Source organism: Artibeus jamaicensis, unplaced genomic scaffold (genome assembly GCF_021234435.1).
Source record: "Artibeus jamaicensis isolate MK-2021 breed Jamaican fruit bat unplaced genomic scaffold, CSHL_Jam_final contig_3174, whole genome shotgun sequence".
Taxonomy (NCBI): Eukaryota; Metazoa; Chordata; class Mammalia; order Chiroptera; family Phyllostomidae; genus Artibeus; species Artibeus jamaicensis.
In genome coordinates, this window is record NW_026521738.1 from 1,876,513 (window position 1) to 1,892,040 (window position 15,528).

General features: G+C 40.9%; 1 protein-coding gene across 2 annotated transcripts in view; it reads right to left on the reverse strand.

The window, feature by feature from the left end:
• The window catches only part of GFPT1 (glutamine--fructose-6-phosphate transaminase 1), a 57,856-nt gene extending 48,757 nt beyond the window's left edge, over positions 1 to 9,099 (reverse strand). Inside the window, exons 1-4 of one of the 2 annotated variants that reach the window (XM_053663372.1) lie at positions 8,903 to 9,099; positions 8,517 to 8,601; positions 2,856 to 2,963; positions 887 to 994 (exon numbers count right to left, since the gene is read on the reverse strand). In XM_053663372.1, coding sequence (XP_053519347.1) covers positions 887 to 994; positions 2,856 to 2,963; positions 8,517 to 8,544 — 244 coding nt within the window. In that variant the 5' untranslated portion in view covers positions 8,545 to 8,601; positions 8,903 to 9,099. The remainder of the gene's footprint in view (positions 1 to 886; positions 995 to 2,855; positions 2,964 to 8,516; positions 8,602 to 8,902) is intronic. The other variant, XM_053663373.1, reaches the window with a different exon arrangement.
• Between the last annotated feature and the right edge of the window lie 6,429 nt (positions 9,100 to 15,528).

Consider the following 15,528-nt stretch of genomic DNA (forward strand, 5'->3'; position numbering starts at 1 on the left):
CTTTTTACCTTGTAGGACATTCATCTTTTTTGTCAATATATATTGTTTGTTTCTTTTAATGGTCCCATACCCCACATATCCTACTGAACATTAGGTTCGCAGTAATTCTCCAGGTCCCCACAACTTGTTATCTCCATTCCCTTCCTGGTAAACACAGAGGTTGTTTCTAAATTTTGCTGCAATGACTTCTTGTCATGGCTCCATGCCCATAGTATTTCTTTCAAGTATATGCCCAAGAGTGGAAGTGCTTGGTCACAGGGTATGGGCATCTTTGAAGAGACACTGCCAAACTGCTCTCCAAAGTGATTTATCAATTAAGAATTCACCAACAGTGTCTGCCATCCCCTACTTCTCCACTACTTCCTGACCCCTGCATGAAAGGAGGAGGTATGTCTCAATGCTGACATTCAAAGATGGTAACTCTGGCCACAGCCTGCCTTTCTGACCTCCCATGCACATCTACTGAAAATAGAGATAAAAAGGACTATCTAACCTGAAACCTATATAATTTTATTAACCAATATCACCCCAATAAATTTAATATTTTTTTAAATAGGACTATACCATTCCATCAACAAATTCATCTTCCCTATTTTTGTCCTATGAAAGGCCCTTTCTCACAAATTGTGGCTACTTCACTTTAGTATACTGATCTTGTTCTGAACACAGACGACCTAACTAATTTCCTTCCCTAATCAATACGATCATTTCTGAAGCTCAGGTACATTTTAAAACCAGGACAGCCAATAACAAAACTACTTTTCTTCCCTACCTTCAACTTTAAGAATCACTAAATGGGGCCCAAATATGGGAAGAAAGATAATTTGATAAAGAAGGGAAAAGGACGAGAAGGAGCAGGGGGACAAAATCAAACTAAGTACATTACTGTGAACTTCTTCATCCAGTGCTTTCACTTTCCCTTTCTTCTTAATGAGCTGGATCTTGCAGGCATTGGCTTCCCAATCTTTGTCATTCCCTCCATCCACTCCCACACCTGAATCATCAAAAGGTAGAAGAGAAATATTAAAAAATGGCTACTACTTATTGTGTAAGGAAAAACTTTAAAATATTTTTCATCTAATTAATTCATTTACTTATCAATTCAACATATACTGAACACCTATTATATGTCAAGAACCAGGATAGCTGCTACAAACAAAAATGAAAATAACCCAGTTCCTGTTCACAAATTTCTAATAGTGTATTGAGAAGACAAAAACATAATTACATACAGTGTGGTTTCAGGTTATAATAAAAGTATTACAGGTTGTAACTAGAGTACAGGAAAGAAACAGAAGATGGACACCCACCAAATTATTGGGATAAAGAAGGCACGTCAGGGAATTCTCTCTTGAGATTCTACTTGAGATCCTAAGGAATCTGAAAGTTATTCTGAAGGTACTGGAAGGCAGAGTAGTTTCAAGTAGAGAAATCACATGGCAAAAACATTTAGAGAAATTTCTGGAAACAGTATAAGAAGATAGACTGGAGCAACAGAAAGAAGAAACCAGCTCAGCGTTAACAAAGCACAAAAACAGGGCCTGAATTAAATGGTGGGCATGAAGACAGATATGGGTGATACTGAGTAGAAAAGACTGAATGTAACATGAGGAAGCGGGAGAAGTCTGGGATACCTCCTAGGCTCAACCAAAGAAACTTGGTAACCAAAGGCACACAGAAAGAACTGATTGGAGAGTGGGGTAAGAAAAGGAGCCCCCACAGAAGAAAGAAAATAATCAGCATGTAAGGAAGATAATGAGATGTGCTGTCAGAGAAGCTAAGGAAGAAAGGAAGAATTCTAAGAACAAAGTAGTTGCAAAATTGACTTTCCATTAACTGAGGAACATCATGGAAGATAAATGACCATTTCAGCTGGCAACGTAAATGTACAGAAGAGTTAACAGAGTGGGCCTGCACTGTATCCTTCAAAATGCTTGCTCTTGAAGTTAGACCTTGGATTTCAGGAGGGTTCCCACCACCCTAAACTAATGAAAAATAGCTCACTGCACCTAAACCACTGTTACAACTATTTGCCTTATGCTGAACATTTGCTTTTCTTCTGGAAGTCTACAGTTTTGGTACATTTTAGACAGAGGGTGTCTACGTGACCAGCCCCCAGTGAAAGTCTTGGGCACTCACTTGCTAGTGAGCTTCCTTGGTAGACAACATTTCACACATGTTGTCAGAATTTGCTGGGGAAGGTAAAAGCATCTATTGAAACTCCACAGGGAGAGAACCCTTAGAAGCTTCTGCTTTCCCCCAGACTTCACCCCATGTGCCTTTTCTCTTTGCTGATTTTGCTCTGTATTCTTTTGTTGTGATAAATCAGAGCCATGAGTATAACTATATGCTGAATCCCTTCTGGAAATAATCAAATCTGAGGGTGGTCTTAGGGACCCCCAATACAGCTAAGAAAAGGAGCTAGAGTAAAACATAAAGTTGACAAAAAGACATTTTTATTTGCTTTGTAATTTATGTAAGGTAGAAGACTCTTAAGTTTATATACTAAAAGCCTGGAATATCTGGAGAAAATTCAATTTATAGTAAAGAAAAAAGATAATTTATAGAATAAAGCCTTCAACCATGGAAATGCTCCAGATGATTTATATGTTTATACAATAACATTCTTAACAAAAGAAGATGCCCGTCAGAAGCAATACTCTACATAAACAATAACGCTGTTGAAATTACATAAACAGACCCTTTAAACATTCTATAAGACAAAAATTCTTGAGATTTTAGATTTGCTCAAAACAAAACAAATGTTACTAAAGAATCTAGTCACCTAATACAAAAACTAATCTATTTTGATTCAAAAATCATGCAAACCCATAATATTTTTTAAAAGGAAATACCAGCAGAATCATATCCTCTGTACTCCAATCTCTGCAGGCCTTTGATTAGGGTCTCCAAGATTTCTCTTCTTGTTCGAGGGACATGGTAGTTTAAGTAAGCAAATATACCTGTAAACAAGCAAATATTTAATAGAAAATCCTATCTAAAGAAAAACTAACATAATTATGATAAAATCTTCATTTGCATAATTATGTGTAAAATGTACAAAAATGTGAGCATAGAGTCAATCATTAAAAGAGAAATAAATCCTCACTTCAAACTGTCTGAAGGCAGTGAAATTTTTTCAATAGGGGATTTCTCATCTATTAAAGAGGTAAAGCAAACATGTTAAAATAAATGTTTATTTTTTTCAAAGCAGCTTATAAGCTGGTCACTCATTGTCCATCACAGCCATTTTGTAAAGTGATATTTAATTTTTAAAAACTAACCAATCAGCCCTGGCTGGTGTAGCTCAGTGGATTGAGCACGGGCCTGTGAATCAGACGATCATGATTTGATTCCCAGTCAGGGCACATGCCTGGGTTGCAGGCCCATTCCCAGCGGGGGAACCACAGAGGCAACCATACATTGGTTTCTCTCCCCCTCTCCTTCCCTTCTCCACTAAAGGTAAATTAAAAAAAACAAAAACTAACCAATCAACAAATTTGTGGTTTATGTTATAAATACTTAGCACTATATTTAAGAAGAAAAGCTTTTCCTGAAATAAGTATTTTAAGCTACATATGGGCCTTACAAAACTATACAGATGAAATATTTTTTCTTCTTCCTATGACCATGTTATCAATAACATTTAAGAATAAATAACTTATAAATAATAATAATGTGAAAAATACTACCTAAATAATCTAATAAAGGGGGATATACTAAAATATATATGTAATTCATTTAAAAGAAAATGGCTTGAATCACTTGTTCACCAGTTATCGTATAGCTAACAACAAATGACTGCAATACGTGTTTACAATGCTTGAAAATTCATAGAAAAACAGTAATTTTGAAAAGCAAAACTAGAAATAAAACAATTAGTACATGTCAACTGATCTAGGCAAGCAAAGAGGTAGTAAATAGAACACAGGTAATAATATTCGCATTTTAGGAACAGCAGGATGAATATTATCTGAAGCCTTCCATTATTATGCTTTGGGCAAGGTGGAGACAGCTGAAGACCAAAGTATGAGAACATATAAATTCAAGTTGCTTATTTGTGAAAGAATTTCCATTTTTTTCTTTTATACTATACCGCCAATGAATCACAGGGGATTAAATGAATTCTGTGGAGTAGAACTCCACAGAATTACTAGTCTTTATTTCTATTTGAAAAGATCTCTTTATTTCTATAGAAATTAATAGCTTGGTCCTATTGAAGCATTTCAGCATACAAAAATACCGAATTGTTACTATCCTACAAAGCAGCCATAATACATATATGCTGAGCACCATGATCAGTACAGCACAATTTTTTTCATAAAAACTATCATGACCTTAGACAAAAAAGAAAATCCATGTTTTATTTTTTAATATATTTTATTGATTATGCCATTACAGTTGTTCTATTCCCCCCTTCATTCCCCTCCACCCTATACATCCCCTCCCCCACCATTCCCCCTTTCACTTATGACCACGTGTATCAAGTTCTTTAGATTCTATATTTCCCATACTATTCTTGCCCCCCCAATCCATTTTCTACCTACTGTCTATGCTACTTATTTTCTGTACCTTCTCCCCACTTCTCCTCCTCCTACTCCCCTGTTGCTAACCCTCCATGTGATCTTCATTTCTATGGTTCTGCTCCTGATCTAGCTGTCTTCTTAGTTTGCTTTTGTTTTAGGTATGGTTCTTCTTAATAACTGTGAGTTTGCTGTCCTTTCACTGTTCATATGTTTTATCTTCTTTTTCTTAGATAAGTCCTTTTAATATTTCATATAATAAGGGCTTGGTGATGATGAACTCCTTGAATTTGATCTTATCTGAGAAGCACTTTATCTGTCCTTCCATTCTAAGTGAAAGCTTTGCTGGATAGAGCAATCTTGGTTGTAGGTCTTTGTCTTTCATGACTTGGAATACTTTCTTTCCAGCCCCTTCTTGCCTGTAAGGTCTCTTTTGAGAAATCCGCTGACAGTCTGATGGGAAGTCCTTTGTAGGTGACTGTCCCCTTATCTCTTGCTGCTTCTAGAATTCTCTTCTTCATTTGAATCTTGGCTAATATAATTATGATGTGCCTTGGTATGTTCCTCCTTGGGTCTAACTTCTTTGGGACTCTCTGAGCTTCCTGGATTTCCTGGAAGTCTGTTGCCTTTGCCAGATTGGGGAAATTCTCCTTTATTATTTGTTCAAATAAGTTTTCCATTTTGACGCTCTTCCTCTTCCCCTTCTGGTACCCCTATAATTCAGATGTTGGAATGTTTAAAGATGTCCTGAAGGTTCCTAAGCCTCTCCTCATTTTTTTGAATTCTTGTTTCTTCATTCTTTTCTATTTGGTCATTTTTTTCCTTCCTTCTAGTCTACTCCCTTGATTTGAGTCCCAGTTTCCTTTCCATTACTATTGGTTTCCTGTGCATTACCATTCATTTCAATTAGTTTAGCCTTCATAGGTTCCTCTAATTTGTGACTAAAATCAACCAGTTCTGTGAGGATCCTGATCACCAGTGTTTTGAACTGTGCATCTGAAAGTGTGGCTATTTCTTCATCGCTTAGATTTATCAGCTCTGGGGCTCTGAGTTGCTCTTGAGCCATGTTTTTATCTGTTTGTGCCTGTTACGTATGAGGAGCAGAGCCCTAGTTGTTTACCAGGGCGGGGCCACCTAGGTCACTGGTTTGTGACACTGTATGTGGGGGCAGGGTCAGAGAGGGAACAATGGCGGTCCTCTCCGCTGGCCCAGTCCTTCCCACCGCTCACCCCCGCCTATTTATCTGAGCAGAAATGTGTGAGCCCGCCACCCTGCGCCGTGCAGTCTCAATGCTCGCGTCTTCACTGGTTTATCTGCACGCAAATGCTCTGCAGACAGCCAGCCGCGCCTCTTCCCTGTGTCCGCCCATAGCTAGACCGCACCTGGGATCCACGTCTTCGGCTGCCTGTGCACCACCCCAGTCGGAGATCTTTTTGGCCAACCCGCTCCACTGCTGGCTTCGCCCCTCTTACCAGTTTAGCTGAGCATTTCATTGTTTTCGGACTCCATATTGTCGATTTTTTGGGTGGTTTGGTTGCGTTTATTATTGTTAAAACTTTGTTGTTTTTAGATTTGGTTGTGCGAGGACGCAAGGTGTTTCCACCTATGCCTCCATCTTGGCGGAAGTCAGGATACTCTTAAATTACAGTTCCCTTACTGCTTGTTTTTAAAGACTTATTTATTTATTTATTTATTTTTAGACAGAGAGGAAGGAAGGGAGAAAGAGAGGAAGAGAAACATCAATGTGTGGTTGCCTCTTGCACATCCCCTACTGGGGACCTGGCCTGCAACCCAGGCATGTGTCCTGATTGGAAATCAAACAGACAACCCTTTGGTTCACAGGCCAGCACTCAATCCACTGAGTCACCCAGCTGGGGCCCTTACTGCTTTTAAATATAACTTCATTCACAAAAATTGTATTTATATACACCATCATTTATTTTTTTAAAAATAGAAAAAACTGTTTAAAAATGTGGGTAGCTTGAGAATGTGACATTCTCACTAAGCCACAGGTAAACAACTAAAAAAGAACAAACTGTATTCTAAAAAGCCAAGAGTAAGAGGAAGATAAAATAAATTAGGTAAATAGACACTATTCTCTGGGAGATACACAACACTTATAAGCACGTTAAAGGTTCCAAGAAGTCCTTCCATTAAAAAAAAAGCCAGTTCAACATTATTTAATCTGTTGCCCCCCCCAAGTTTACTGGACCACGGAATATTTATTTTTCTGATTAATACTTACTAACATCCCACTTCAACCTGGTAAACATAACAGTTTTATCACTATATCATATTTTTAAAAAGCATATACAGGATCATTAGCCCTCATTCTTATGCTTCGACATGTTGCAATGTTAAAACAATATAATCTTCTAGAAAAATATGAATTGGCAGCAGGTATTCAGAATCTCTAAATTTTCCCATCTGCTCTCATTCCCCAATTTCTCTGCCTAGAAATTTTATTTCAATGATTAAGATGTGGGAGTAAAATAAAGACAAACTCTTGTTTTAACAGTTAGCCTTCATAGTTCACATTAAGAGGAAATAAATTCTGGATCTTATTCCAGATTATGCAAAACTGTGGTCTGGGTTGACTTAAAAGCAGGACTTCAAAAATGCTTCAAATACTAGTTCTTTATTGTTTATAACCTGCTTCCTCAGGTAACTGTGGAATGGGGATGTTGGCTAAGTGAAAACTCTCAACATCTAGCCTCCACCCTGAAAGTCTCACTCTACTCTGTATCTTTTCTAAACTAGATCAATTTTTTTAGATTACTTTGACTTCCTTTTTCCTGGATCATGATGAGGAAATGACCTGCAACCAGAAAACCAGGTACTTAACTAGGTGCACACCTCCTGATTCAGGAAAAGTTAATAACCAAATGAAGCACAATGAGTATTAACCAGTTTGCATAATCACTACTTCACAGCTCCAGGCTAAATTATGTGTACTTGCAAAACCACTCTACTAATTAGACACATTAAAAGTACCTATATCTGATGCTCAAGTCCGCTCGACCCTAATAATTCTGGAAAACAACTTACAGGTTTTCTAGTTTTGTTTTTTAAACTACTCTTAAATTTAAACATGTTCTTCTTTTTCAGAAGCTGAAAGTAACATAATGTTAAATACAGGAAAAATATACACTAACGAGAACACAGACACCTCCCGCTCAGTTCTTATTGCAAAAGGCTACAAAGAATAAGTTTCCCAAATAGTTTCAATTCATGGCTCAGTTGAGCATAGGCCCACAAAGTGAAAGGTGGCCAGTTTGATTCCAGGTCAGAGCATATGCCTGGGTTACAGGCTGGTCTCCAACTGGTACTCATGCAAGAGGCAATTTATTGTTGTTTCTCTCACACATTGATGTTTCTATCCCTCCCTTTCTCCCTCCCTTCCCCTCTCTAAAAATAAATAAATAAAATATAAAATTAAAGTAAAGTAAATTACAAGTGTTTTTCCCCCCTTCAGTGGTAAGGTCACTTGTAAATTTCAATAAGAAAGGTAAGGATACAATTCTTTATACTGACAATGGCCAAGTTAATACCAATTTCAGTGGCTATCAGTCATTTCAGATATAATTCTAACAATTTCTTTTAGCTAACATTTTTAGGTAATATTAAAACAACTAAGTCTCGAAACATGGAATAAAAGGGCCCAACGATGTTTTAACTGTTCCAAGCAAAACATTTGTGAAACGCAGACTAACACTGTTCATAAGTGTTTTAAATGGGTGCACATGCAAGTGATAAATGATGTATGATCTGTCGTCATGGTCACTTCTGGGCCTCTTCCACCAAGTTATTAATTAGTGATGGTTTCTGTTGAGACGGAGGTGGCAGGAAGTAAGATCATGTGTAATGCCACTGTCATACCTCTGGGTATAGTTCTGTTTTCTACTGGGCCTGACCGAAACACAGTAACTAAAAATAAATATTGTTTTAAAGGTAAATCCTAGAAGAATACAAGGTAAGTTCAAGAGACCTCACCTGATGTTCCGCAGGTTGCCTCATTCATCCGGTGGACTCTTGTGAAGACACCCCGTCCACACCTCTGTTCCCTCGGCCCTCTCTCCTATTCCAACACAAACATCTCTTCCTTCTGGGCTCCCTTCTCCGCACCCAGCCTTCTCCTCTGTTCCCCTAGATCCTCTCTAGGGCCCGCCCCCCTCTCGATACCCTCTTAAGTCCACCACACCCCTGCGCCCCAGCTCGCAGAGGGCCACTCCAGCCCCAGCACCGGGGGCTACCACGGGACGCCCCCGCCTGTTACTCTGACTTCTCATACTCCACACTCCCTGCTCCCGCCGGCGCCTCAGGCCTCAACAGGGCACCCCAGCACCGCCCCGCACACGCCCCCCACCCGTGGTCCTTACCACACATGATGCAGAAGGCTCGGTCCACAAGGCAAGTGATGAACGACTGCGCGGTCGGGCGCACACAAGAGCCTGTGGGGCTATTGGCGGGCTTGAGACAGAGCTGCAACGACAGACTCCCAAGGGAATGCGACTGCAGAGGTAAAAGGTTCCCTGGCCTCCCAGACTCGCCAGCAACTGCCTCCAGGGCCGCCCCCTTCAACGCGCACTGCGCAGCCGCTGCTGCCACCGTCCGCAGATTCCCATTGGGCCGTGGCCACACCACTCACGAACAGATCCCGCCTCCCTCCCAGGCGCTGCCCCGCTGGCAACGAGGACGTGGCAGCGGCACGCGGCAGCAGCCGCCACAGGTTCCTGGAGCCAGCCAGCCAGCAGCCTAGCCCCTGGCGAGTAGCAGCAGGCCTGGCGCCACGGGGAAGGAAGAAATTTGGTGGCTGGCAGGGAATGAGGATAAGATAAGGTGAGAGGAGGATGGAATTGTTAGCAAAGCAAATAACGGAACGCGTGCTTAGTGCAGTGCAAGGCCCCAATCTCCTGCACCCCACGAAGTGGAGAAAGAAGAGGGGAAAAGCTGGAGGCCTGTTGGACAAATAGGTCAGGGTGGGTAAGGGGCATAATTGGAAGAAAAAAATGCAAATAGTTGAGGGGAAAGAGATACCAAAATTCTTGACTGCAAAGCGCCATTCAGATTCTGACAGTCTTTCTGTTGGCAGCAATTCAGTTCCCGACTTAGGCTCCAGGTAATATGCCTGGCCTCCCCCATCCATTGCTTCCCCGACCCCCAGTTTTTGCAAAGGGGCAAGGGGAGACTTCTGCTGGCCCACATGAGAGGACTGTAGAATTATTGCCTAGATTTGACAGCCTTATGTTTGACTCATAATCAATTAATTAAGTCTGAATTAGTGCACCATTCCTGCTAAGAGAAACTTAGTTGATGTTTCTGAGAATTTATTACATGTGCATTTGCTTTAGGAACATTTAAACGGTGTCTTTAGTCAAATGTAGATGGTTATCCTAACTCTATTAGTGACCCTAGAACAGAATCAAATAAAAACTTGCATGCCATACAGAATGTGGCATGCACTTCAGACCCCAGATGTCTCATCTTACCTCATACTATTTCTGTCTTCCCACCCCACCTTCCAGCCCTTTCCACTCCATCACCACTGAACAGGTAGTTTCGCAGTTGGGCCAAAATTCTCAAGTCTTGCACACATTGGTTACTCTTCATGGAGTCCACACCCCATCTCTACTTAAGTCTTGCTTCCTGTTAGGGAAAAAACCTCTTCTATCTCCCCCAGAATGTAAGGACGTGCATTAATTAACCCTATAAAGAAAGCACTGTGCTTTGAATTGATTTTTTTTTTCATACTTCCCTACTGGGCTAGGTTTCTTGAGGCTAGAACAAATGTTTGCATACCCAACACCTAGTATAAACCCTAACACAAGGTAAGGGATCAAAAATGGCTTTTGAATGAGTGAAAAAGGAAGTCAAATGTTCTTAGCAGAATTGCCTTTCTCTGGCAGGTCGTATGGTCAAGTAAGCAAAAGGCTTTTCAATTTTTCTTAGGAAAAAAATAGCTTTTTAATTACTGGCCTAAAGGCCAGAAAATGTCACATCTGAACTAATCAAAGTATTTCTAGCATGAAAGCCTTATGATATTTCAGGCCCTTAAACAGGTTCCTAAATCACCCAGAGCAATGTTCAAAAGTAAGACAGTGAACTGTTTGAAAATAGGCAACACATCTCTTAATTTAAGAGGCAAAGGCTCTGGATATACATTTTAGCCTCAGAACCCTCATCTAAGAGGTTCTGTTGAGACCTCAGTAATATTAACAAGGAGTCATCATATGATTACAATGTTTGAACAATACCTTTGTACACTGTCAGAGAATGTGTCAACACGACTAAGAACATGCCAGCAGTACCACCAAAGTTACCATGCTCAAAGTATATAGTTCCTCTGAACGCAGAGGAACCCCCTGCTTTCCTCTTCTGCTTATTAGTTCATTATGACTGTCAATTTGTCTTGTCCATCTCCATTCTACAGATACTTTGTAAGGTGTTTATGCACCATTTGAGAGAAAAACTTTGAAAGCCAATAGTTTCCCAACTGTTTAATATAGCCAGATTCAAAGAAAGCCACAAGAATGAAAATCTACTGTAAGTGGAGGGCAGGGAAAGACCAAAGAGAAAGGTTGGACGCTCCAGTCTATTAATTAGTAGAGTTTATAAAGGGAAACTTAGGAGGCAGGTCTTGGGTGGCTGCATGACAAAAGAGATCCCTGAGCTGCTTGACAAACGCAAAAGAATTGTGTAGGGTAAATGTGGGAGTAGTCACGGATACTAGTACATGAATACTGGAGGTTACATGCTCGATCAGGTCAGGACAACATCCTGTTCCGGGAACCAGCACAATGCAGGAAGCAAGGGAGGAGTGCTGATTTATGTCAGAATGAACATCGATTAAGATAAGACAGTCTGAAAGGGCGAGCTGTGGAAAGCAACCTCTATTCTGGCCCAGGTCCAGCTTCTGGGACAGAGCAATCACATCATGAAACAGTGTCTCCTCCACACTCCACTCGTGGTGACTGGCTTTTATAATCTCACATGCCTACTCTTCCACAGGCTCCCCTGAGTGGTCAGTGAGGGGCTTCAACAGCAGGGAGGTAGCTTGCTTAGTTGCCAGTTGACTGCACTGGAGATACAGCAGCAAAGGTACAGACATACCAAAAAAAGAGCAAAGAAGCAGTCCAAGTATTAGTAACAATTTTTTCTATCATGCCGCCCCCCAGGACCAAAGCCATTGGTTTAGTGGGTCACTTGGGCTCAGGGCCAAAAACTTGAGTTTTCATACATGCTAACAAAGAAAAAATATTAGCAGATCCATCTAGTATAAAAACAAAACATTTAGTTTAGATAATGGCACAGGTGTCCCCTGCCCCACCCCCATACCTGAATGTCACAAAAACAGTAAAAGTCTAAGATCAGAAAGACAAGTATTTCGTAGGGACTGAATTGGGAGATCTTCTCTGAGAATTATATTTATAGCCTGATCTTTAGATGTTACTGTGGCTGCAGTCTATGGAACCTGGCCAAACCATAAACCATACATGCTGGCCAGGGGAAGTGGTGCTCCCTGGCCTAAAGAGGTAAATAGGGGACTAGGACCCCTACTTTCTCCCATCTTTCATGGTGAATGTACCAGTCCACAAATGATGTGTCTCCATGGGTCCTGGTTGCATTAGGATGACAGGGTCCAATCAGAGACTGAGCAGTTCTTCATCAATTATTAGTACACACAGGCCCAGGAAAAAGCCCCAAGACTGAAAATCTACCTCTGTGAGTGGAGGGCAGGGAAGGGCTGCAGAAAGAGGCTAGCTTCTCTAATCTGGTAATTAATGGAGTTTATTAAGGGAAACTTACATACAAGGAATGTCTTGGCTTACTGCAAGGTGAAACAGATCCCCAAGCTACTTAGTAGATGCCAAAGAATTAAAAAGGTAAAGGGGCAGGAGATATACTCAGCATGAATGCTGCCAGGCACTGGAAATTACTTTACATGCTAGACTAGGTAGGACAACAACCTGTTCCAGGAACCAGCACGTAGGAGGAAGCAAAGAAGAGGTGCTGATTTATGTCAGAGTAAACACCAGTTAAGGTCAGCCAGTCTGTAAGGGGGGGTGGGGTTTGCAGAAAGCAACCTCTGTTCTGGTCCAGCTCTAGCCCACAGGACAGGCAGAGGTCACATCATGGAACAGTCTTTCCTCACACCAGCCCAACCTTGAACAAACTCTCCAACCCACTGCAACAAAGAGCCCTTTGTAACCATGTGCCAGTCAGGACACTGAAATGGAAGAATTTTGTGTGTCTGACCCCCATCTATACAGAGCTTTGCCTCAACTGGACCTTTGCGAGTAAGGGCTGAGAAGAAGAAAATAAATTATCTGTAAAGGAATGAGGACATCTGGGTCTCATTCAAACATCTAAGGAAATGGAAAGGATTTTCTCCTGATTCAAAGTTCTGAAGTAGACTAAAAATAATAATAACAATGGTAAGGGGTGTCATTTATCATCTCTCTCTTTTTTAAGATGTTATTTATTTATTTTTTTAGATAGAGGGTAAGGGAGGGAGCAGGTAAGGGAGAAAAACATCAATGTGTGGTTGCCTCTCACGCATCCCCTACTGGGGACCTGGCCCGCAACCCAGGCATGTGCCCTGACTGGGAATCGAACCAGCAACCCTTTGGTTCACAGACCAGTGTTCAGTCCACTGAGCCATACCAGCCAGGGCTATCATCTCTTTATGCAACTCCATTTCCTAGATTAAGTCCCAAGTAATCTAATGGTTCTCAGCCTCCTCCTTGCCACACATTAGGATTTCCAGTTGTCATTTCTAAAGAAATGAAGAACCATAATTGAAATAGCTTTATAAGATTTTTAGATGTCCCCTTGTTTGTAATTTTTGTTATCCCTTATCTTAATCCCAGTATAAATAGCAATAAAAGTATTAAAATAAAAAAGGCCTGGGCACAAACTTCCAGTTATAAAATAAGTCCTGGATATATACTGTATAAGATAGTGACTATAGTTGTGTTGTATATTTAAAAATTGCTAAGAGTATAGGTCTTGAAAATTCTCATCACAAGAAAAAAAAATCTAAGGGGACTATGGTGGGCCAGGCTCCAGCCAAGATGGAGACGTAGGTAGAAACGCTTAGCTTCCTCACACACCCAAAAGAAACCAATTTGAAAACAATAAAACAAGTGCCAGAAAATTAAACTGCATGAAACTCCAACAACCAAGGAGTTAAAGAAACATTCATCCAGACTGGTAGGAGGGGAGAGACAGGCAGCCGAGTGGAGAGGACACGCAGCAAGGCCGCAGATGGTGCAGGAGAGACAGGGCTGGCTGTTGGAGAAACTGAAGACTCAGAACCTCTAGCTGTAAAATACTGTGGGGGCTGTGACAGCAGGAGAAACTCCTAGTCTCATAGGAGAGTTCCTTGCCAAGTGGGGCTAGAGCCCAGTGAGGGTGTGGCATCGTTCCCTCTCAAATCCCTCCCCCACAAACAGTGCCACAACATGACAAAGAGTTGCTCCACCCAGGCAAATACCTGAGGCTCTGCCTTCTAACAATATAACAGGTACACCGAGGCAAAAAAAAAAAATATATATATATATATATATATATATATATGGCCCAAATGAAGAACAGATCGAAATGTGAGAAAAAGTTCAGCAACAAGGAGATAGCCAACCCATCAGATGCACAGTTCAAACCGCTGGCAATCAGGATGCTCACAGGATTTATTGAGTTCAGTTGCAAAATGAAGGCTACCCAAAGTGAAATAAAGCAAAATATATAGGGAACCAACCCGTGAAAGGAAGGAAACCAGAACTCAAATCAGTGATTTTGAACAAAAGGAAGAAATAAATATTGGACCAGAACAGAATGAAGAAACAAGAATTCAAAAAAATGAGGAGGCTTAGGAACCTCCAAGAAACCTTTAAGCACTCCAACATCCGAATCGTAGGAGTGCCATAAGAAGAACAAGAGCAAGAAATTAAAAACTTATTTGAATAAAGGAAAATTTCCCCAGTCTGGCAAAGGAAATAGACTTCCAGGAAGTCCAGTAAGCCCAGAGAGTCCCAAAGAAATTAGACCCAAGGAGGAACACACCAAGGCACTTCACCATTAAGTTACCCAAGGTTAAAGATAAAGAGAGAATCTTTTAAAAAAGATTTTATGTATTTATTTTTAGAGAGATGGGGAAGGGAGGGAGAAAGAGAGGGAGTGAAACATCAATGTGTGGTTGCCTCTAGCATACCCCATACTGGGGATATGGCCTGCAACCCAGACATGTGCCCTGACTGGGAATCAAACCAGTGATGCTTTGGTTCACAGGCCTATGCTCAATCCACTGAGCTACACCAGTCAGGGCCTAAAGAGAGAATCTTAAAAGCAGCAAGAGGAGCCTTGACTGGTGTGGCTCAGTGGATTGAGTGGCAGCCTGTGAACCAAAGGGCCACTGGTTCCATTCCTATTCTAGGAAACTTGCCTAGTTTGTGGGTCAGATCCCCGGGGGGGGGGGGGGCATGCAAGAGGCAACCACATATTGATGTTTCTTTCCCTCTTTCTGCCTCCCCTCCCCTCCATCTAAAAATAAAGAAAATCTTTTTGAAATAAAGCAGCAAGAGGAAAGGAGTTACCTACAAAGGAATATTCGTAAGACTATCAGCTAACTTCTCAAAAGAAACTGCAGGCAAGAAGGGGCTAGAAAGAAGCATTTTAAGTCATGGAAGACAAGGATCTACATCCAAGGTTACTCTGTCCAGCAAAGTTATCATTTAGAATAGAAGGGCAGATAAAGTGCTTCCCAGATAAAGTCAAGTTAAAGGAGTTCATCATCACCAAGTCCTTAATATATGAAATGTTAAAGGGACTTATCTAAGAAATAGAAGATCAAAAACTATGAACAGTAAAATGACAACAGATTCACAACTATCAACAAATGAATCTAAAAAGCAAATACAAAAGCTAAGCAAACAACTAGAACAGGAACAGAATCTGAGAAATGGAAATTGCATGGAGGGTTATCAGTGGGGAGATGGAGGGGAAGAAT